General features: G+C 48.1%; 1 protein-coding gene across 2 annotated transcripts in view; it reads right to left on the bottom strand.

Annotated features, from left to right (window-relative positions):
* Positions 1-24,091, bottom strand: part of TMEM132B (transmembrane protein 132B) — a 354,765-nt gene that overhangs the window by 186,476 nt on the left and 144,198 nt on the right. For both annotated transcript variants that reach the window (XM_023647326.2, XM_023647325.2), the window contains exon 2: positions 21,665-22,553. In XM_023647326.2, coding sequence (XP_023503094.2) covers positions 21,665-22,553 — 889 coding nt within the window. The remainder of the gene's footprint in view (positions 1-21,664; positions 22,554-24,091) is intronic.

Genomic DNA, 24,091 nt, shown 5'->3' with positions numbered 1-24,091 from the left:
CACCTGAAGGATGACAGAACCACAACAGGCTCATCAAGCAGGAGAAATGTAGCTGCTGCCATAAATGACACATAGCAGAGAGGGAGGAGGTAGAAATACCCTGGCCGCCCCCTCCCTCCTGCTCACTGGTCCTCTGCCAGTGCCTCCCACCGGCTTCAGCCAGTTGAAGAGAAACTGGGACCTGCAAGGTCAGCCCTCTGTGATACAGGCAGAGCAAAGGAAGAGCAAGGACTGGGTCTGAGGACAAGAGCCGGGCACTGACATGAGCCCCACTCCAATCACTGTGCTTGGGATCAACCTACAAACGCCTCCAGTGCCCTAGGAGATGAGTCATCTGAGCCCAGAAGGATGGGCTCAGCCCTTTGCCCACTGTAGTGGATTGAATGGTGGCTCCCCGAAGATACGTCCATACAGAACCTGTGAATGTGACCTTAGTTGGATAAAGTACTTAAGTAAGGATCTCAAGATGAGATCATCCTGGATGAGTTTGAGCCCTAAATTCCATGATGAGTGTCCTTATAAGAGACAGAAAAGGAGAAGACACAGAGAGACATGCAGAAGGGAAGACCATGTGAAGACAGAAGCACAGATTGGACTCATGAAGCAACAAGCCAAGGAACGCCAAGGGTTGCTGGCCATCACCAGAAGCTGGGGGAGAGGGTTGGAATGAGTCTCCTCAGAGCCTCCAGAAGGAGCCACCCCCGCCCACACCTTGATTTCAGACTTCTGGCTTCGCAACTGAGAGAGATTAAATTCCTGTTACTTTAAGTCAGCAAATTTGCAGTAATTTGTTACAGTGGATGAAGGAAATGAATACACCCATCCTTAGTTCCATTTTTTCTGTACCAGGGCATTCCCTCCCTTCCAACTTGAAGAGAAATCCTCAATCCGTAAGACAGGAGCAAAACAGGAGTTCAAAACTCTGCCTTTTCTGTGATATTGTGATTTGAAAAGCCCTCATCTCTCAAAACTCCAAATTCCACGTGCCTCTCACTGTTCTGGCAGCACCATGAGTCTCTTAGCTTCTTTCACGCTGGAAATGCATCTCTGGAACCAGGAGTGCTTACTGCACACGGTGAATGATATCCTGGTGATGGAGGTCACGGTGATCCTTTCACTTTCCATCCATCTCCCTTGCATAAGGGGCTCTGCTCACTGACAAAACCATCCTCCATCTATTTTCTGAATTAATTGGTGAAGGCACTGTATTAGTTTCCAGTTGCTGCTGTAACAAATTACCACAAACTTAGTGACTTAAAACAACACAAATATATTATCTTATCATTCTGATGGTCAAAAATCCAAAATGGGATAAAATCAAGGGGTCAGAAGGTTAGCATTCCTTCTGAATAGGGATTTGAACCAGTGTTCTTTACTTCACTGTCCACACTTTTTCATGATACATAGCTTTCTGCAGTGAGTGACAAGCTGAGGAAAGGGATCTACCCCTATATCCACAGGTTAATCATAGTATAAGTCTCAACATCCTCCCAGCTGGACTACCCATCACTCCATACGCAGTGTTGCCATCTCTAACAGATCAAGAATGCCTTTTCCCCTTCTATCCTCATACTCTCATTTATCCAACCTTTAACAGCCAAGATCAAGTGACACCTCTTCTTTTCCAGGCTCCCTAAACACCTACCTTTCAAAACATTCTTGAAACACCCATAGCATCAAACCTAGCTTTGTCATTCATCTGTTTGTATGTACACACTGCATCCCCAAAAGAATTTAAGATGTTTGGGGGTGAGGACCCCATCCAAGACTTCTTGGTAACTTAAAACACCAACTGAGTAGGTGCTCAATGAACGGTTATTAACCGAAACCCACAGCAAGGAGCTAGAGTTACACGTGTATTCTGAAGAGATGCTCTTTAAAGAAAATGATTCCTTCCACTTTCCTAGGGGGTCTGTCCAACTCCACGAGGACCCTTTAAGAATGTTCATAACGTCCCATAAGATGTACTGGAGGCTACATAAGTGGGAAAAAATTATAACAAGGAAAATATTAATAATAATTAGAGCTATGTGTCAGGCCCTGTGCTAAGCTATTTACACACAGTTTTCTGTTTATTCCTCATCACAGCCCTCTGAAGTAGGAACCTCATTATCCTCATTTTATAGAAGGGGAAACTGAGGCACGAGCATACATGAGAAGTGACCTCATTCTTTGCTCTGTTCTCAAGATCCCCTTGCTATGGCCTCCTCACCCAAGCTCTGCTTCACCTCTGCCTTTCTCCCCGAGTTGGACACACCATCCAACTTCTCCTGACCTCTGACTAGGGCTTCCGCCCTGGGTCTCTCTCTGGTTCGGTTGCTCCTGGACCTTCAGGATAAGTCCCATCCTAGGTCAGCCCACCTCTGAGAACTCTCTCCATCTTATGCCCCCGGGGCAGCTCCGTCAGTCAGAAGTAGTCATGCCCTCCAGGAGCACAACCAGCATGTTCCCACCCGCACACCCGGCAGGTGCTTCCCCGCGGAGACATGCAGAGAGCAGACGCGAGTGTGCAGCCGCACTCTGAACCGTAGACTGCTGGCTTCGCCCACAGCAGGTCTCACTCAGTGTCTGGACGTGGCCCAGGGCCCTGAATTTTCACGACCTCCCCCAAGGGATTCACACTCACCGGAAGAGAGAGGGTTTGGGACGACTTGGAAAGCCAGCCACTCCGTGTTATTCTTCCCTCCCCGAGGTACAGCCGGCATTTATTTTATGTCACTTTTGCTTTCAGATCATTTTGACCCTGTACTTTATGCACAGGTGTGCTGTGGGCAGCAGCCGTGCCAGCGCCATCCTACGACCCCTGCGTGGACCACTCAGCTTCCTCATTCCATGACGGACGTCCCGGAGCAGCCTCAGCCCTCACAAGGGGAAGGGGATAAACTCGCCCTCTTTGAACACCTTCCTCAACCTGGATGATTCGCCCCTGCAGGTGACTCCCTCTAGACCCACCACACAGCCTTCAGGAAGTGGTGTCATCCTGTTTCAGAGGGGAGAGAACTGGGACAGGAAAAGCTCAACAGCCCCTGAGCTGGTGGCCACTGATGAAGAGCAAATGTCCACCTCAGAGCCAACCACCCGGCTCTGAGACACATGCTAAAGAAACGCATGCAGGGTGGCCTCCCTGACGGGCACACGCGGCCGAGGAACTCCCCAGCTCTCGGCACCCCCGTACCAAGACACGCTGCCTTGCTTTATCCTGGATGCTATCTATGTTAATACTTACTTAATATTTTCTTTTAAATCTGCTCACTGGCCTTATATAAATTTATCTGGGGAGAAAGCAATGTATCAGCACTTTAAATGAAAAAAGCAATATCACTTTCCATAAAGAGAAGAAAACCCCTAAAATGAGTACAATAAAAATGAAACAATGTTATTGAATTCCAGGCAGACACGGCTGCCTGCCAAAAGCTCCAGCCTGGGGCGTGGGCTAGCGTTGTTCGACACAGAAACAAACCCGCCAATAGTTGGTTAGGGGGTGAAAGAGACTTTGGAGCATCAGACAGAGGCTGTCTCCTTGGCTGAATCAAGGCAGAAAGAGGATGGACGCAGAGGACTCAACCCTCACTGGGTAAGTCACTGTTCCCGCAGCACCTACATTTGGCACTTGAGTACCTGTACCCCCTAGGGTCACCTGAAATCACCTCTCCCCTGCACTAGTGGTTCCCAACGTGTGAGGTGCAGGCTGATTTCAGCTGGCATCCAAGATGAATTAAAGGCAAAAGTCAGTCTAGAACCTAGTGACTTTGAGACAGACAGTGAAAGAACAAAATTCAGAACGCAGGGGAACATAGACGGTGACTCCATTTTTCAGGTCTCGCCAAAGCGAGTCCACCCCTTCCTCTGGACCCCTGTCACGTTACTATGGAAACATGAAACGATGGCAGGTCAAACTTTGTAAGCAGGCATGACAGGGTGTATGTCTGCTCCTCAAAGACAGCCACTGGCTGCACAATAAGCCGCCCGCTCCCCCACCCCAGCACACTAATTATGTAACACAGCTGACATCCACATTCCTGAGGCCCGATTTCATTTCTGCACGTCAGTTGAGTTTCTTCCAGGATAAAAAGCAAAGAGGCGTTCCTGTCTTCCATGACGAGCTATAATTAACTCCAAAAATATTTGTCCTTTAGCAATGCAATGGTCTCTTTATAGTCACCCGGGGAGTCACTAAAGGATGGATTGGCGCTGAGTTCTGCGAGCTAATAATAAGGAAAGACATGGATACTTCTTTTCCCGTGAAGACTCAGTCCCACCTCCTACTCTCTGAGTGACTGCTGTGGATTTAAATGAGTCCATCCACTGTGATCGCAGGTCAGATTCAGACTCTGAGACTGAGTTTCCTACAGAAAGCCACAATGAGCTGGATTATCCACACACACATAGAGGTGGCTTTTTTTTGTATCTTAGCGCAAATATTATAGTACATTGTGTGCTGTCTAGTTGTAGTCCAATTTCTGACACAATTTCCATAATAGCAAAATTTACATACAGATGGCAAATAAATAAAACCTTTCCGCTGCTCAGCCTGTGGTTCTTATGGTCAGTAAATCCTATTAGGGGCTTTACAAACCCGCTCAGGGATGGAAATGTTATATCTGATCTTACGGATTTCAGCAGTGCCATCCGGCTCTGCTGCAAAATGAAATTTAACTCGACTTTTTTCTGCACCATGAAGTGACCGAAACCAAGGGTTTTTTTCTGTATGCAGCATCGGAAATATTCGTTCTTTCCCATTTCTCATTCGAGTCACAAATGGTCCCTTTCCTCTCTCCATTTTCTTTGACAGCACATAACTGCAACTAGTTAGTGAGCACCAAGGCGTACAAGCTGACCAACACACAAGTTGCCAAGCAGGAGTAAAGGCTCTTAGATGTACAAGAAAGAAAAAGAAGCATGAGGGGCGGTGGGGGCTTCTACAATGGGAGATGCATCCGGAAGGCTTGGCTGGAACCCCAGAGAAGCCCCGAAGGAGATCTCCTTCCTCGTGTCTCTCTTTTTCACATGGGACCCTGGCTGGAAACAGCAAGGACTCAAGGGGTTCACCAATTGCTAGTTACAACCAGCCACCTTCTCTATCTAAACAAGAAAAGAAACGTGTCTGTGGGTCAGCTGAGCGACATCCACACCTCTCTGCAAACTCACACGAGAATCCCGGAGAATTTCCTGTGCCCCGGGAGAATTTCAGCAGAAAAGTCACCTCAGATCTAAGAAGGAGGAGCCTCCCGGGAGAGGACTTCAGCCAGTCAAGTCTGGTGACAGTTTTCCTTCTGCACTAACACTGTTCTCCACATGCCCAATCCTGAAGGAAGATCTCTGAAGAGGAAGCCCGAAGTCCAGAGCAAGACCCTGTGGGGCACTCATCTGCCAAGCGGTGCTCCCAGTAAATCAGCCCATTCCAGTAAGAAAAACCTGTGCTCTCGAAAGTCTCACACTGACAGTGAAACAGAACGGAAAACACGGGACTCATGAAGGAGAGGACAAGGGTGAGAGACGGAAAGAAACTTCTGCATCACCAGCTCATTGTATGGAAGGCTATTTTATTCCTTTCCATTGCAGAGCATTGAATTAGTTTTCTAGGGGTTCCATAATAAGATGCCAGAGACTGGGGGCGTAAACCACAAAGATTTATTTTCTCACAGTTTTGGAGGCTGCAAATCCAAGATCAAGAGGCCAGCAGGGTTGGTTTCTCCTGAGGCCCCTGAGCTTGTCGATGGCCACCTTCTCGCTGTGTCCTCACCTGATTTTTCCCTGTGTGTGTGTCTGTGTCCTCATCTCCTCTTCTTATAAAGACACCAGTCATATTGGCTTAGGGCCCATGCCAATGCCTCATTTTACCTCTTGAAAGGCCCTATCTCTAAATACAATCATATTCTGAAATATTAGGGGGTTCAGACTCAACATATGGATTTCAGGGGGACACAATTCAGTCCAGAACAGGCATCAACCCCCATAATTTAACTGCCTTATCCAGGATGTCGAGGTGAGTTTGTTCCCCATTTACTGAGTCCCAGCTACAAGCCCGGCACAGTTCTTGGCACGGAGGGCACACGGCCTGCCTGCACGGAGCCAACATTTGAGCGTGGAAGAAACAGACAAGAAATAAGTGAACGAGTAAGTCGCCTAGTTTATTTCCGGTAGCAATGAGTGCCTGAAGAAAACAGGTGGGATCACGGAGGTGTGGCCAGCTTAGGGACCACTTAGGGATGCTCAATGCTCGAGGAGGCCTCTCTGAAGGCAAGTATTGGAGGTAAGAAGTGAAAGATGAGGAGGGGACAGCCCTGTTCACCTGGGGAGCATTCCAGGCAGAGAGATCAAAGAAAGTGCCCGAGATGGGAGTAAACTTGGTGGTTTGCAGGAACGGAGAGAAGGTGTGTGAGGTTGGAACTCGGTGCACAACAGGCAGCATGGCAGGAGATGAGGCAGGAGAGGCAAAGGACGCTTTACGAGCATCGGCTCTGCGTCCTCATATTCTGCCCCGCTCCCTTAGGCCACAATCAAAAGTGCTGCAAATTTGCAACAGGAAAGGTATCTTCTTACTTTTCACCTGCCTTTCACTTCAAACCCCACCAGAGTTTCAAATGCTGTGTATAAAGTATCCCCAACTGCGACCCTAACCAGTGCAAAATGGGCACCTTTCTTTCTACTCCTTCCCTCTGGAGAAACATCTATGAACTTTGGTCCTGGCGTCCCGGCCCCCAGGGCAGGCAGAGAGCTCCTTCGGCTAAACCAACAGGCTACAAGTCCTGGGAGGGAGTTCCATTTCCCATTTAGAGGGAAACCACCCACGGATCTATTAAGTAGGAGACGCAATTGCGTGGCCATAAGGGAAGAAAAATCATTACTTGGGACCCTGAAGGTAAGTGACAAGTTTTCTTATTCTGGATTTCAAATTTAATTCCTCTCGGGGGCGACTTCATGAGCTCTAACAGGCTGCCAGTCGTAGCTGGGGACGCAGACTGCCACATCAGCAATCCCGTCTGCAGAAGCTCATAATCAAAGAGACTGACACAAATTCAGTTAATTGTAACGTGCTGGGATAAACGCCGGACCAGAAGTCTGAATAAAGCACTCCAAGTACAAAGAGGGGAGCATGTTGAATTTCTTGCAAAAAGTTTTGTAGATTTAGACCACTTAGATAGAAAGAAATGCAATTAAAAATTATATCTACCTTAAAATGATAGACTGTAGGTTACACCCTCACAGAGTTCATTATCTTCTTCCTTCCTGGCTTCATGAAATCTGTCTCAATGACAGTGAGTGACAGTCAGTCTTAACACAATGGAGGGAGAGACTGTATTTTTATTTTTACTGGAGCCAACAGAGAGATGAATAGGACACTACACTTTTATTGGAAATCTGATGAAACTGGCACCAAACATTACCCCACCAAGCAGGATGAAAAGATCACAAAGTGTACCTTGCATCTCTGGTGAGGACGCCCCCTGGAATTTCCCTAAAATTATTTACCCCCAAGTCATTGGCGGGCAACTACAAAATGCTGAAAGAGCAAACTGAACTAGCTCCACGTTAACTGATTACACGGAGCACATCTACTATGCACACGATTACTTATTTTCCTTGAAAATAAAACTCTTTGCCACTCTAAAGTGAGTACTGGAAGCAAGACCGACGCCCAGTTGTGTCTTGGAAATCTACAAGGCACACAGAGGAGTTCCTTCAGGCCCCTGGAAGCCGGTCCCACATCACCTCCAGGACTTTGAGCTCTGCTCCAGCATTTAAACACATACAGGCTTCCCTGAGCTTTAGAGGAAAGAACCTTCCTGATACCCAGGTCTCCAGTTTACTCGCCATCCTCCCTTCCTCTTCCAAATGTTGGGAACAACATTCTCCTCCCTGTATCCATGAAATCATGGGTAGCAGACACTGTCAATTGCTCACCTAATATCCATCCTCTGTTTCTTCCTTATCAAGAAAGCCCTGATTTGGGGTGAGTAAGCTGGCAATACGCCCAGTTAAACACCTACAATTCCCTGTTCACTACAGATGGACTTGATCATGAGAAGGTTTCAGCCATTGAACATTAGTCAGAAGATTTTGATCAGCACGTCTGGGAAGGCTCCTTACAGAGGGGCAGACTCAGGTGCATGTGATTTTTTGCCCCTCTCTCTCCTTCCTTTTGCATGAAACATAGACGTGATGGCCACAACTACAGCAGCCATTTTGTGACAATGAGGGGAAGGCCAAGGTAATCACACAATCCCTGGTGCTCTGACATCCTTGATCCACCAAACCAGTACCTACCTTGGTATCATTTCGAAGGACATTGTTGCCCTTCCCTAAATCTATCCCTGTCTTGAGGAGGTCAGTGTTCTTTGGGATTTCTGCTACATGTAGGCAACCTTAATTCCTAACTAACATACCTTACAGATCCCTCACACCTAACTCCTTCAATCTGGCTTTTACCCCCAGGAGTCCATTAATCATCTTGTTAAAGTCACCAACGGCCTCCACATGTAAAATGCAAAGGAGGATTTTCATTTCCTCGCCTGACCTCTCAGCAGCATTCAATTCTGTTGACTCTCCCTTGCTTTCAGTCTCTTCTCTTGGCTTGTGTGATGTCCTGGCTTTCTCTGCTCCTTCTCTGCTGCTCTTCTGAAGGCTCACCTTTGTTGTTTATCAAACTATTAAATGTTGGGCCCCTTCAGGATTCAGTTACAAGCCCTCTTTTCTTCCCATGATTTTTACTGAGAAAATCTCATCCTTCCCAAGGCTTCAATTATTATGATCCAACTGCAAAGACACCCAAATTTGTATCTCCAGGAAAGACATCTATTTTGAGCTTCAGAACCATGTACCAAACAGCCCTTTCCACCTCTCCATCTAAACGTCCCATAGGCACCTCCAACTCAGCATGTCCAAACCTGAAATGACGATGCTGCTCTGTACCCATAGGGTCCAACTGGGAAAATGGAAGCAACTCTTTATACCTCAACAGAGGGAATTTAATACAGGAAATTATGGTATAGGATAGAAAAGTGAAAACCTAAATAGGGAATGTGAAATGACCCACCGTTTAGCAAGAGCAAGAAGTAACTCCACCCCCTAGGCTGGAGAGATACAGTAAGAGGTGGTGTCACCTAAAAACCCCAGGACTGGGGCCATCCAGTGGGAGCTCAAATCCTCAAACTCAAGGGAAGCGTGTGTCCTACAGGAGGTGAAGCCACAGGGGAAATTCATCCTCCACCAGAGATGCACCAGGATGCAGAAGAAGAAGAAAATAATTACCCTGGTGTCTCTACTCCTCCCCAACCCCCAGTCTTTTGCTACTGCCTCCTACAGGGCAAATCCACTCAACAAAAGGAAATCAAAGCTTCCTATGAATGTAAGTTAACAAATGAATATGTTGAAAGTTTGATGAGAAATGAAATGTTTATAGTGTCATAGTAACTCCCCACAAAGTCCTTATTAATTACAAAGAGAAAAACAGTAAATTCACAGTGGAAAACACTGGCAGATACCATCTTAATCATGTGATCAAAAGGAACATCACTTACAACGAGGCAAATTAAAATCATGTACCACTCAATAGGATGTAACGAGAACACGGCATCATTTCTGTGGCATTCACGTAAAAGATGCATAACCTAATCATGAGGAAACATCAGAGAGATCCAAATTGAGAGTCATTCTATAAAATAACTGGAATCTTAAAAGTATCAAGATACAACATATATAGTTATAATATATATAACAACAGCACAAGGATGAGGAGAATGACACTATACTACTGTAAAGTAACTATATTTTACCCAGAGTAACAAAATGTCAACCTCAATTAGCTTGTGCTAAGGTTAAAGATGCATATTATAATCCTTAGAGCCAACAGATTAATTAAAATGGAATATTAAAATATATTTAATTAATACAAGGGGAATCAAGAGAGAAGGAATAGAGGAACAAAAAAAAAAAAAGATGAGGTAAAAAACAAATGGTAAAATAGCAGACCTAAATCCAACCATATCAGTAATTACATTAAGTATAAACGGGCTACATCTGCTTACAGCAATGGCTTAATCATACTGGACCAACACACCTGCAGATAACAACTGCAAACTCTGGATATAGTGTAAAAGGCAGCTATCTGAAGGCACTAGAGAGTGAACAGAAATATGCAGCTCATGGTGGGAGTCCACACTCAGAGGAGGACAAGTCTAAGGAAGGATTTCCCCGTTTTTGCTGCATTTAGCCCAAGGATGGTGCAGTCACCACTGTGGGGGGCAAAGGAAGCACCACCAGGGGAAAATGCAGTTTTGGGGGACCTAGGTGACCACAGGACTGAGCCCAAGGTAGCTGTGGCAGCTAAAGAGAGATCAGGGAATCCTGGAAGGGAAAGAGCGAGAGAGGGAAGGCCAAAGTTATGCTGTTGATATCCCTGAACCATGTCTATGCAGATCAGCGTCAAAGTGTCCCAGCTAAAGACAAAGGACCTGCACTGAGGTTGGAGCTGTGATCCAAGAGGTTTGCAGTTCAAGCCCAGCCAACTTAATCAGCTGCTGAGACGAAAGAAATAAGACTCTCTGGAGAACAATAACAGAATCCAGAGTCTGCACAACTTCACATTCATAAACTCCAAGTGCAGTCCAAAATTGCTCAAATTAGGAAGATTCAAAAAAAGTAAGGGTCATTCAAGAGTGAGAAGACAGTCACCCGAGACCAATCCTGGGAAGAACTAGAGTTAGAATCACCAGAAAAGGATTTTAAAGCTGCTATTATAACTACGCTCAAAGATGCAAAAGAAAATATGCCCTTAAGGAATGAAAACCCAGGAAATCTCAGCAGAGAAATAAAAATTAAAGTAAGGGAACAAAATGAAAAATCTAGAACTGAAAACTACAATATCTGAAAATACAATTTCACTGGATAAACTTCATAGCCAAACATAGATGACAAAAGGATTCCGTGAACTTGAAGATAGATCCACAGAAGTCACCCAATGTGAAAAGAGCGAGAATAAAGACAAAAAACGAAGAGCCTCAGAGCACTGCTAGTCAACAGCAAAGCGTCTAACTCATGTCTTACAATCAATCATAAAAAAAGGCAGGAGAGTGAGAAAATGAGACAGAAAAAAATACTGGAATAAATAATGGCTGAAAAGTTCTCAAATTGAATGAAAGACATAAATGTACAAATTCAAGTATGCCACAAACCCAAGGCAGGATAGACGTGAAAGGGCCAAGCTTCTGCCCATCAGGCTCAAACTGCTGAAAGACGAAGGAAACAAGAATGGCAGCAAAAGAAAAACGACACAGTGCCAGCAGGTGAAGGCTCCATGAACGGCTGTCTTCTCACTGACAACTGTGGAGACCAAATGACAATGGAGCGACATCTTTAAAGGGCTGAAAGAAAAAACCCTGCCAACCCAGAACTCTATAGATGGTGAAAATACTCCTCTAGAATGAGGATAAAATAAAGACACTTTCAGAAAAAAGAAAACTCAGGGAATTCATGGCCAGCAGATAGGCACTACAAAAATTACGGAGAAGTCCTACAAGCCAAAGACAAATGGCACCAAATGAACACTTAGGTGCCCGGAAAGGAACGAAGAGCATCAGAACTGGCAAGAGCCCGGATACAAGCAAAAAGCTATTTTTGCTTTTTGCTTTTTCCTTTTAATTTCTTTATAATACATAAAACCATTTAAAGCAAAAATTATAATATTGCCTTCTAAAGTTTTTAACATAAGTCAGTGTCATTACATAAAATGACGTTAGCATAAAGGACACGGGGTGGTTAAATGGACCTACCATTGACCTCCTTTTTCTGGGAAGTAATCCGTTAACTCAAACTAGATGTGAAAAGTTAAGTGTGTGTGTATTGTAATCCCTGAGCAGCCACTAAAAATATAACAAGAAAGTGCAGCTAAAAGGCCTATAGGAAAGTTGAACTAGAACTCTTTAAAACATTCAAATAACCCCCAAAAAGGCAGGACAGGAAGAACAGAGGAACAATAAACAGAAGGAGTAAATAGAAAAACAAACAATAAAATGGGGAACCCAAATCTAACCACATCAGTAATTGTATTAAATATTAATGGAATAATCTCTCTAATTAAAAGAGAGAGATTTTCAAAATAGATAAAAATACAAGACACAACTCTATGCCGTCTACAAGAGACAGATTTTAAGGATAAAGACACAGATAAGTGACTATGGCAAGGTTGTAGGACACAAGCTCAATACACAAAAGTCAATTTATATGTATATACTAGCCGTGAGAAATTAGAAAAATGAAAATAAAATCAAGTCCATTTACGATATCATTTAAAAATAAAATATTAAAGAATAAAGTTAACAAAAGACGTGCACGGCCTGTACACTACACTCTACAAAGTATTTCTGGAGAAAAGTAAAGATGTGAATGAATGGAGAAACAGTTCATGATCACGTGTTGAAGATTCAATATTGTTAAGACTGCAATTCTCCCTAAATCGATCTGTATATCCAATGCAATCCCAGCCAAAATCGCATGAATATCGAATTCTAGCTAACGATGTGCATACGGAACTTCTTAGGCGAGTGAATGAATGGCTACAGTTTACTTTGAAATGCATCGAAAAATAAGATGGATTTATGACTGAATAGAAGCATTAATAGATAAAAATGTGGTAAAGCCAGAACAGTAAAATATTAATGGAAAAATCTAAGTGGTGGACATATGGATTCTCACTGTAAATTTCCTTCAACTTTGCCACATGTCTGAAATTTTTCACAATAAAATATTAGGAAAGTTATAATTATGAAATAGGTCCAACATTTAAAAGAGTACAGAGAATATTCAAATGAACACCCACGTCTCCCACCACCAGAAGAACGAATAGAAGACGCAGGTACAAAGCTCCCTGGACCTTCAACCCACCGCTCTCGACGCTGGCGTTTGTGTCCGCGCATGTTTCATGCATTGACTACAGACGAATGCATTCACAGCAAATAGAATTGTATTTCACGTTTTAAACTGTATCCTGCTATAGGTAGGAGCTGGTAATTTGCTTTGCTTTTCCTCTTAACCCTAGATTTTAGAGATTTATCCAACAAGTGTAGCACGACTTCATTTTCATATCTGCAGAGTATTCCTCTGTATAAATATTTAGCTATTTACCCCTTCTCCTCTGATGGACATCTCAGCTAAATCAGCTCAAGATGTGGCCTCTCTGAGCACAGCACAGTAGCGAGGTGCTCAGATGCTGGGAATCGAAAACCCTGGCTTCGTGGCCTAGACGAAGTCACTTATCTTCCTCAGCCTCAGCCTCCCCAGGTGACACATGGGGATGGTCCTGCTGCCTCCCACTGGGACCACTGACAGCAAGTACGTAAGATGGAGGGACGGGAAGCGGGTAGCAGAGTGCCTGCCACACACAAGAACTCAACACTCGGAATCAGAAACACAGAGAATGGGGAAACCCCGGGGGGATGGCCACCCCATTCACTCAGGCCCCATCAAACTCCAGCTCTCCTTCACAGGGTGAAATTTCCAAAAGGGATAAAGACCCGAATGTGGCCACCAGACCCTCACTTCCAGCCCGGGAAGCACGTCGGGCAAACCTTTCAAGGCGATTTAAGCTGGATCCACGCAGCTTCCTTCTTCACGGCCACTGACACACCGCTCTGCCCAGCGGGGCCCTGGCAGGGTCTCGGGAAGGGACGAAGCACCCCATCACTGGCAACAGTGGGGACCCCTGTTCAGGTGAGACTGTATTTTTAACTTTATTTAATTTTAATGAGTTTACATTTAAAAACTGAGACTCAGTTGTTGGAAATTGTTCAGTATGCTTGCAACAGCTTGTGTCTACTGTACCACCCCGGGTCTCAAGGACCAGCGAAGGGAGGAATTGCTACAAGCTGCCATAAGCTGGAGCTGCGCCCAGAGCGATGGGAGAGGAGCCACCTAGAGGCGCTACAGCCACAGATAAGGGCGTGCAGCCCGCCCAGCAGGAGGGCAAGAGGGACACCAACTAGCCTGTCCCCTCTCTCTTCGCACTGTCTGGTCTCCGGTCAATGCCTCTCATTGGCCAAACCAAACGGACACATGCATGCACATGCACACACACGCATGCACGCACACATGCACACGCGCACACACACACACACAAACAGTTATCCAATGATGTTTAGGCTGCCAGACTGGTAGTGATATGCTTGACACATCATTGGATGTGCACGCCCTGCGAGCATTTCAATCAGGGAGATGGTGCCCAGGGACGGGGCAAGCATGAACAGAGAGAGGGAAGAAGTCTTGAGGCTGGATGCCAAGGTCAGCCAAGGTCAGGCACCAGCCACCTGCAGACAAGTGGCCCTGCCACAAAGCCCTGGCACGAAGGAGCAGCCGCTCTTCCTGCTGGCCCTCGGCGCTCTCTCCACTGCACCCTCAGGCAGGAGAGCATCCCAAAGAGCAGAGGGCAGGCAGGGTCTCCTTGTCTGTGAGGAAGCCCCGAAGAGAATCCTTCCACCTCCCAGCATGACTTCCAGGGTTAAAGTGACAAAACACCTAAGTGTGGCTTGACACAAACTAAGTGTTCACTACATGTTCAGCCACCGCCATAATCTAGGTACGCTCCCGTTTTCCAAAACTGCGACCTGAGATAAAGCTCTCCACGCAGATCAAAATCCCCTCCCGCAGCTGGAACTCCCCCACCTCTGACACTGACGCTCGTTGCCACCAGCCTCTGGCAAGCTCTCAGACACCAGCGCGCTTGGAGGGACGACGGGCAGCGTCGGGGGTCCGCACCGCGTGCTGACTGACGGACACAGGCCCACTGCACGCGGCAGACAACAGCCAGAACCAGCTACACGTGTTCTGCAGGCTACACTCTGATCGGGAAATAACCGCCCGCCTTCCTGTCTAAGCTCTGCCGACATCTCAGCTCCAAGCTCCAGGCTTGATCTGGGCTCCAAGAGCGCAGATTTCAGAGCATCTGCGTCTATGCAGCCTCCTCAAGGGAAATCTGAGCTTTACTTGGGGGAAAAATTAATAAAGCCTGGATTTTGGGTGCCACCTGAGGAACATTCACCAAACAGTTGCTATTTTTTTTAAGCGGGAAAGTAAGCATCGAGATTATTCACATACAAAACAGGGACCATGAGACCGGCGTGGGCTTTGAAGGGGGCAGGCCTGGTGGCAGTCCTGGCGCTGTCACTTTCTGGCTGTGTGACCCTTGGGCAAGTGACCTAGTGCTTCTGAGTCCATTTCTTCATGTCAAAGTAGAGGAAACAGGCAAGTTCCCGAGCTGTGGCTAGGATGCTGGAGACCACGCACACAGGAATCTAACGGGGGGGCCTGGCACGTGATGGGGTCTCAATAAGCAGGAGCCACCATTGCTGCTGCTAGGATGTGGTGGGTATTGGGGTCCCTATAGTGGATCATGGGGCAGCTTCCAGAATCCACTTAGCCGCTGCTAAGACTGGCGCAAAGCATCACAGGTAAAACTGCTGCTAGGTGCTGGGCTAAGTGCCGTCCTGCTTTATCCTGCATTCTCCTCTACTCTTCACAGCCATCCCGAAAGACAGACATGGTGCTGGTTTCATTATACAGAAGAGGAAGGCAAGGCTCAGAGAGGTGAAGTAACCTGCACAAGGTCACACAGCCCATAAGTGGGAGTTGAAATTGGACTGCAAACCTCACTGATTCTAAGGACTGAGAAAAGTTGCCTCCAGAGAGCGTCCTGGGCACACCACACTCTTTGATCATACTGCCCTACCCACAAACCTTCCTGTTTTCCTTTAATTGATCAAAACCTGTCCATCCTCCACAGCCACCTCCTCCAGGAAGCTCGCCCTGGTTAATCGCCAAGGACTGCACTTATCTCCCTTCTCTGACGTCACTTGCTGTCCATGCCACTTCCTCAGGGACTTATTCTGTACCTTGCATTGCCAGTTAATGCTCCAGGTCAAGAATTTTTTCTCCCTAAAGCCTTCTACAGCCCCTGCGTGCACAGACGATCTTCCTTAATTTCAGCACCCAGCAGAAAAGGTCTAATGACTTCCGTGGTGACTAATTGCTATTATCCCCCTTCTTTATAAACATTCAAACCAGAAGCGACCAGGAAGAGCCAAGATTCTTCTATCAGATTCCTTTCTAATTGCTTTATTTAAGAATTACCACATTTGAGGCAAGAATCATTGACAGATGCTAAAATTCACACACAAAAGTATTATCTGAAGAAGGATATTTGCAGAGTCTCAAAGCATCTTCCAGATGTTGTTACCACTAATTACAAAAGGGAAGAAGGCAAAGCTTCAGTGGAAAAACCAAGGAGACACCACTTTAACCAAGTAAGCAAAGCCAGCGAGGAGCCAGCACTTCCCTGGTGCTCCTGCCGAACGTGCACATCCTCAGACAAAACCAAACCGAGGAGCAGTCTCGAAAACGACCGGTCAGCACTCTCCAAAAGGACGAGGGTCATGAAAGAGAGAAATAAAAGACTGATGACCAGAATTCAGCAGACTAAGGAGGTGTGACAACTCTACGCAGCGTGGGATCCTGGACTGGGTCCTGGAGCAGAAAAAGGACGTGACAGGAACAACTGGCGTTTTCAGTAATGTCTGTAGATTCGCTCATAATATTATACCGATGTTCATCTCCTGGTCTTGACCTGGGTCACAGCAGCAGACACAGCTAGATGGTGGATACTCTACAGGAAGAGCCCCAGGACTTGCTGACGGCTCAGATGTGGGGTGTCAGAGGATGGAAAAAGTAATTATGGTTTATTAGTATTTTGCCTGCGCAACCAGAAGGATGGGGTGGCCAGCAAGTGAAATGGGCGAACATGGCGGAGCACAAAGTTAACACTTCATAAATAGTCACTTAAAGCATAAACAGTCCCCAGTTATAGATGGGAAAACTGTGGCACGGAGAGGTTAAGTAACCTGCCCAAGGTCCCCCAGCTGGTATGTGGCAGAGCCAAGATTCCAACCCAGGCAGTCCGGTTCCAGAGTCCGAGATCTTAACCAGTGGGCTCTGCGGCCCAATAGGTTGAGAGATCAGCCCAGGAGGTTCTCTGTGTGACCAAGAAAGAGGTGCCTTAAGAAATCAGAGATGAAGCTTCCAGGACCTCTCTCAGCTTCAGACACACGTTTGGAGTAGGGGAGATTTCATAACATTTCAAAGCTGCTTAGAGGTGTAACAAAGATCTCCCCCCAAATCCAGCCTGCCACTGCCCTCCCGGCAGCCCTGACGCCTCCAAACCCCACTTCACGACCCTTTGCTGAGAGGCTTTTTCAATGCACAGTCATCTCTAGGTACTAATGTCTAAGAGTATCTATTTCCATATTAGAGAATAACCGATTTGACTTTTGTTCACACTGGCCCTTCTCTGAGTCTGAGACAGCAGTGCACCATGAGAAAATCGCGCCCATCTCTCCCCTTTCCATCCATCTTCCACTCTGAAATTAGATCTCGGCAAATCCCGTGCACATTCACGCTTTGACCCAGGGGCTCATCTGAGCCAGAATGAAATACGTCACGATTCATTCATAAAAGATACGATTAAAGCAGACAGTTATGTAGGGAAATAACACATTTCCCTAGGCCTAAAAACAGTGCTTTATTTTGAAAGAATGGATACACAATGGACCACAGACAGCAACAGAACTCGGACCCACCACCTGGCAGCCAACAGGCCAAAGGGCCAAGCCGCAGCCTCTGCAGCCACAGGCCCAGCAAGGTCAGAACCCGTCCACACCGGCCAGCCTCCCTTTCCACCGCCTCTGCTTCCAGCTCGGGGCCCGCAAAGGAAGCAAAACCCATCCCACAAGACGCTCACTTCCAGTTAGCCCTCCTCCTGCTCCCCCACGCCAGCAGCCCCCCGAGCAAGCAGCCTGAGCCCTCCCTGGTGTCCACCGGGCACTTCCCAGCTGGCTGCCCGCCCGGGTCTCCGCCAAACCGAGCGATGGCGGCCGCTCCCTTGGTGTACAAGAGGCTCTGAACAAACAGCTGCTGTTGCTTCTCATTTGGGTGATCTTCACCTATTTCCACAATTTCAGTGCGTTTTTCTCCAGCCACAAAATAAAGCGTAATAAATAACAGAGGATCAAAAGGTACAAACTTCGAGTTATAAAACAAGTAAATCAGCGGGATGTAACGCACAGCACGGTGACTACAGTTGACAATACTGTATTGCATAGTTGAGAGTTACTAAGAGAGTAAACCTTAAAAGTCCTCACGGCAAGAAAAAAGAAAAAGAAAAGAAAATTTTTGTAACTCTGTACAGTGAATGATGATAACTAGACTTAGTGGCGATCATCTCACAACATACACAAATATCGAACCGCTACGTTGTGCACCTGAAACTAACATGTTATATGTCAATTACACCTCAATAAAAAAATAATAACTAAACAGCCATCACATCTAGGAAACCACGGAGGCAAGAAACTCCAGATGCTGATCCAGAAGGTTCAATAGGAAATGACCAGTCCTGCTCTAGACAAGCAGAATAGTCCAGAAGAGTGGTTTCCCGTGGGAGCTCTCAACTCGCATGCGCAGATCCACACCCCAATTCCCCCCTCCCCCACTGCAGGACTTCAGACAGGTGACCCCTAACCCACCTGAGCCCCCATTTCCACATCCATAACGTGGACATAAACAATACTTTGTACAGTGGCTGTAATACACCATAAGAGACACAACGTGAGCCTGGCAGACACACACATAAAAATTTAAAAGCATGAATGAAGAGTATCAATTAACAAAATAGTATCAATAACAGCATCAATGATAGTAAATAATAATACCAACGAGCACTTTCTGAACGCCTAACGTGCACCAGACACTCCTCTAAGTGCTTTACATGCAGCAAGGAAGTCACTAAATAACGCCAGTGACGATGGAGGGGCGGTTCCCTTTCCCGTGAGGCACCTACTGGTCCCTTCTGATTCATCCCAAAACACACAAGGAGCGAGGTGGCGACGTCTCTGCCTTCGGAGATTAGAATCTCGCCCTCCCCCCCGCCGCCTTTGTAGCACTGCATCCCCTTTTTTCCAAAACTCTATCAAGAGTTTCAAAATTCAGATGCCCACAGGAGCCAGACGGATAACGTAAGTGAGTGCAGTGGGCCAGGTGTGAGACAGTTAGGAGTGGTGAGGACTGGGGTGAGCTGGACAATGCGTGGGACATCTAAAAGGGAAGCCACTCCTTACTGCAGCCGACTGTTGCCAAGTGGCTGAATCTTCCAAACTTTCCAAGAAGATGGTCTGTGAAGCCTCCCTATTGTTACTAGTTGGCAACTCTTTTAAATATTTTAATGAATGCCATGTGAGCTAAACGAAGCACACGTCTGTGAGCTAGCTCTGGCCATGGCGCCAGTTTGCAAACTCTCTCCTAGGTGCTTTGGGACGGCACTCAAGTTTAGAGAAAGATGTGAGAACATTCCTTTGGTGGAACTGCGTCCTCTTCGTCCCTCTCCCTCTCCTGCCCCTGCAGCTCCAAAGCCCAAGTAAGAAACTGGAATCCAGACGGCTCCCCGAAGGAAGGAGCCCTCACAGTGCTGGAAGCCCACAGCCCAACCAGAAGTCCCCGGGGCTCCTGCTTCCTGGCGGACGGTGCTTGCTGGACCTCCTTCTGGAGGCAAAGCCAGCGTTAGAACCCACCTCAGCTCTAGAGTTAACTTCTGTGGGGAGAAAACACACCCGGAGGGGTTTCCACTTGCCAATGAGGTAACACTTCAGGGCCCTCCACAGTCTGCGTGCTGGATCCTCTTCCAGTCTCGTCAGGCTCCCCCTCCCTAAACTCACCCTCCGCTCTGGCATGGCCAGTCCCCACGCAGCCCAGGGTGCAGCAGCTGCCCCTGCCTGTCTTCCAGAGGCAGTGGGCTGTGGGGTGAAGGGCACAGCTCTAGAGCCAGACCACCGGGCTTCACACCCACCCTCCCCACCCACCAAGGTCCCCTGTGTGACCTTGGGCAAGCTCCTTAACCTCTCTGTGCCTCTGGAAAATGGGGATGAGAGTAGTACTTTCCTCCTTGAGTTGTTTGTTGTCAGAGTTTGGGAGTCAGCTCACGTAAACAACACAGGATGTGGCCTGGACTAGGCTAAGTCCTGACGGAAAGTTAGCCAGCGCTGTTTAAGTCATTCCCCTGGCCTGCAAGGCCTTTCCCAACCAGGCTCCAGGGCCTCCCTGACCACCAGGCCATCTGCTCTCCCTTCCCTCGAACTTCTCCCCAACAATGTTCTCTCCATACCAGGGATGGCAAATGAGTTTAGTCTTAACCATCAACCCCTCCACCTCACTAGGATTGGCAGGGGCTGCCTGGAGTGGTGGGCTCAATGCTGCAGTCGATTAGTGATGTCTGCCTTGGCGAAGAGAGTGAAGTGCTGCAGTGGATTAATAATGTCTGTCACGGCAGCAGGCGTGCTGCAGTGCTGTGGTCGATTGGCTATGTGTGCCTTGGCAGAGGGAGCAGGGAATGGCACGAGTGTGGACACCCTTTCTTTGCCGTTTTGCTCTACACTGGGCATCCGGCACCACCTCGTGTTGAAAATATCTCTGTAGAGCAAGAACTGGGTTCTAGGTCACCACAGCCCCATTAATGGAGTGACCAGCACAGGGCAGGGTCCACACTAAGTTCTAAATCAGGTACCACCGAGACTAGTTCCAGGGCTCCAAGCAGGACCCCCACTGCCTGCAGGCTGCTGAGCCCACCTGGGGTGTGCCCGGGCCTCGAGATCCTGCTGCAGCTCTGAGCACATGCCTCCACATAGGCGTGACCTGCGCTGGCCTCCAGCAGAGTCAGGACAGGCTGGACTCCTGATTAATTGCCCTCCCCCCCTCACCTGCCCCCCCGCAGAACAAGCCCCCTTACGCTGCCTTTCTAGGTCCCCCACCTCAGCGGCTGACACCTGGAGACAGCACAGGCTGCCCGTCAGTGAGGACGCTCCATGGGCCAGGCACTGTTCCAAGAACTTTATTAACTTGTTTAATCCTCACAACAACCCCGGGAGATAGAGCCCATCATTATTCCCCATCTTACCAATGAGGAAACTGAAGCCCAGAGAGGTTTGGTGACCTGCCCTAGGACATACAGCTGGTATATGGCAGAGCCACATCCTACTGCTCTCCAGGGACCTTTGTGAGCAAAATGAGCTAAAGACAGGCTTGTCCCCCTAGCACAGAGAAGTTCCCCCCTTCTTGCAATCCTAAAACCGGGTCCTCATCATACAGATAGAGACTGCTGGTGTGCTTTACCAAAGGTCTCTCTGCTGATGAAAAACTGAGGGTCTGAGACATTGCTCAGAAAGCTCCTTCTTGTGTTTGGAAACTGGAATCCATTCACGAAGCCTCCACCTCCACGCAGCCCTACAGGATTCTGCCTGGGACGTCATAGGGGCAGCGAGAGGTTCGGACTCTCACGCGAGAGCTCACAGAGGCTTCCTGAAGGGGGAGCCCTGGGACCCCACAGCCCGAGGCCGCTCTCAGAGCAGTGGTTTTCAGTCCCGGCTTCACACCAGAGCCACCTGCGGAGCTCAGGAAATAGAGATGCGCGGGACCGCGCCTGGTCCGCTGTGCTGCGTGGGTCTCTGTGTCGTGTTTGTAAGTCTGCTCCCTACGCCGCATACTCAGCAAATGATCGACACCCACTTTGATAACTGACCATGCACAGGTCACCGAGAGTGGACCCCCCTTGCACCAGCCCGGCAAAGCCTCTTACCGAAGGGTGAAGTGGTCTGCCACGGAGCCACTGGTCAGGGAGACCAAGAAGGTGGCCGCGTCGCCCTCCCGGATGAGGTTCAGAGGCACCGAGACGACGACGTTCGGGTCCAGGCTCACCAGGGCCCACTTCAGGTCGTCCTGCGTCGGGTAGACCACGACGCTGCCGATCCGCTCCCGGGCCTCGGACGCCTGCCGGGGGCCGTCCTGGCCCGAGTGGATCTTGTTGTCCCACTTGCCGTCCTCCTCCAGCGGACAGCGGCCGGCCGGGTCCGCCGGGTAGAGCGCGAAGAACAGCTCCATGGCGGTGCCCCCCAGCAGGGCCGGGATCTCCTCCTCGGGCTCCAGGTCCAGCCCGGAGCTGAACCACTCGGGCAGCAGCTCCAGCTCGGCCACGCACAGCCCCGGGGCGCCCTGCAGCCGGCAGCTGGCCGCCACCTCCCGGGCCTCTGGGAAGGCGAACATTTTGACGCACGGGAGGTCTTCCGCGGGGTCACCGTCCTCCCAGGCCATGCCGGCGACGTAGAACAGGGTCTGCACCTTGGGTCTGTTGGAGTAGATGGAGCTGTCGAGGATGTGGGATCTCAGCTTCCAGTTGAAGGGGAACTTCGTCTTTCCAAAGGGCGTGGAAGGCAGCAGGAGCTCCCGGGGAATGACCTTCAGGGCTGAAAAGGGGCCGTAGCTGGCGTTGACGGCCGGGGGCGCCCTGGCCCGGTAGACGAAGAAGGCCTCGGTCCGGGCCTGCAGGCTGGCGTTCCTCGTGACGTCCTGGTTGGCTTCCTTGAGGAAGAAGGCCGCCTCTGCGCCCGCGACGCGGAAGCTCGTGGGGAGGTAAGCGGGCAGCGAGGAGAACCTCTGGAGGCTGTCCGCGATCCCGCGGCTCTCCGACACTGCAGAGAGAGCAGAGCACACGCACGGTAAAGCCGGGTCCCGCAGGGAGCCAGACGGGGGCGGTGCCTCTCCACCCGCCCCTCCCAGCTCCCCGCTGCGCGAGGCCCACAACCAAGGAAAGTGGGTCTTCCAAAACTTCCAGGGCGCAGCGGGAAGGAGCCCCAGGACCACTGATCCAGGAGCCCTGGGGCTCAACATACCCCCGAGGGACAGCATCACCTCCTCTTGTTTTTGCAAAGCCCCAAACTCAGAGGCTCACGGTCATCTTGGTTGTAATCACCCCACACACACCCCCCCACACACACACAAGCCCGGGGCACAACCTGGTGGGGGACCATCGTATAGGACATGTTAGTTCTTTGATATTTATGCTTCTTTCCATCGCTCCTGTTTGTCGCATCAGCTAGGACATTCAGACATCTCCATGAGTCTCGTTGAAACGTGGGTATGACTATGGCTCAGTACTCTCGCTTCCGGAAATCTCTGTTTCCAGAATACTGGTGAGAATGCATAAAGCTTTCTTTATCTACAAGGATGTCACTGCGGCATCATTCTGAACTGCAAACAAGCAAACTTGAGGGTGCATGTGCTGGACCCAGAGGCCTGGATGTGAATCCTGGCTCTGCCACTTCCTAACTGAGCAATCTTAAGCAGGTTACTTAACCTCTCTGTGCCTCAAATGTCTTCATATAAAGTAGGATATAAACAGAAATTCCACCCTATTGGGTTATTGTAAGGATTCGTGAGTTAATAAATATGAAGTGCTTAGAACAGGGCTGGCATACATAAATGCTCAATCTTTACCTGCTATTATTATTAGTTATTAGTTTAAACCATTCAAAGGTTTGTCCGTAGGAGACTAGATGAACTCCACACTTTTACAATGGAATGACAAGCAGCCGTAAGAAAATGAGGCACAGCTATATGAACATACTTGAAAAGATGTCCACAATATGTCATTAAGTATAAAAAATTATGAATGTATCATATATGAGCCTATTTGGGTAACTTGTTAGGATTCTATATGTATATATGTAAATGTACCTATATATTTATGTTTGTATGTGTAGAGAAACCAAAAAAGAAAGATTTTTACTTCTTACCGTCTACGTTTCTTGGTACTTCTTACCATCTATGTTTCTACTGTCTTTAAATTTGTTACAGCAACCAGGTACTACTTTGTTAATTAAAATATATACATGTACATAAACATGTGTATATATGTATGTGTGTGTTTCTTTCAAATGCGAAAACACAAACAGCAAAGACCCAATGAGCTTTTTCAAACTGAAGACAGCCCACCAGGAACTAGGGTCAGCAGATGAGGCCAAGAACTGACAAGGATTCTTCCCGCCCTGAAATAAACCTCTGCCACTGGAGCTGGCCTCCAATGGGTGCATGAAGAAATGGGACCTGCGGTGGTGTTTAAAATGGAGCATCGCTGGATGGTAAAAGGCACTTAAATGCCACTCCTCTGACTCTCACTCCCGATAACACTTTTTCTGCAGCCATGACAAATTCTGCAATATTCGATTTT

The sequence above is a fragment of the Equus caballus genome, chromosome 8, assembly GCF_041296265.1.
Source record: "Equus caballus isolate H_3958 breed thoroughbred chromosome 8, TB-T2T, whole genome shotgun sequence".
NCBI classification, from domain to species: Eukaryota; Metazoa; Chordata; class Mammalia; order Perissodactyla; family Equidae; genus Equus; species Equus caballus.
Note: the sequence above shows the minus strand (reverse complement) of the source record. Positions and strands in the feature narration are given on the sequence as shown.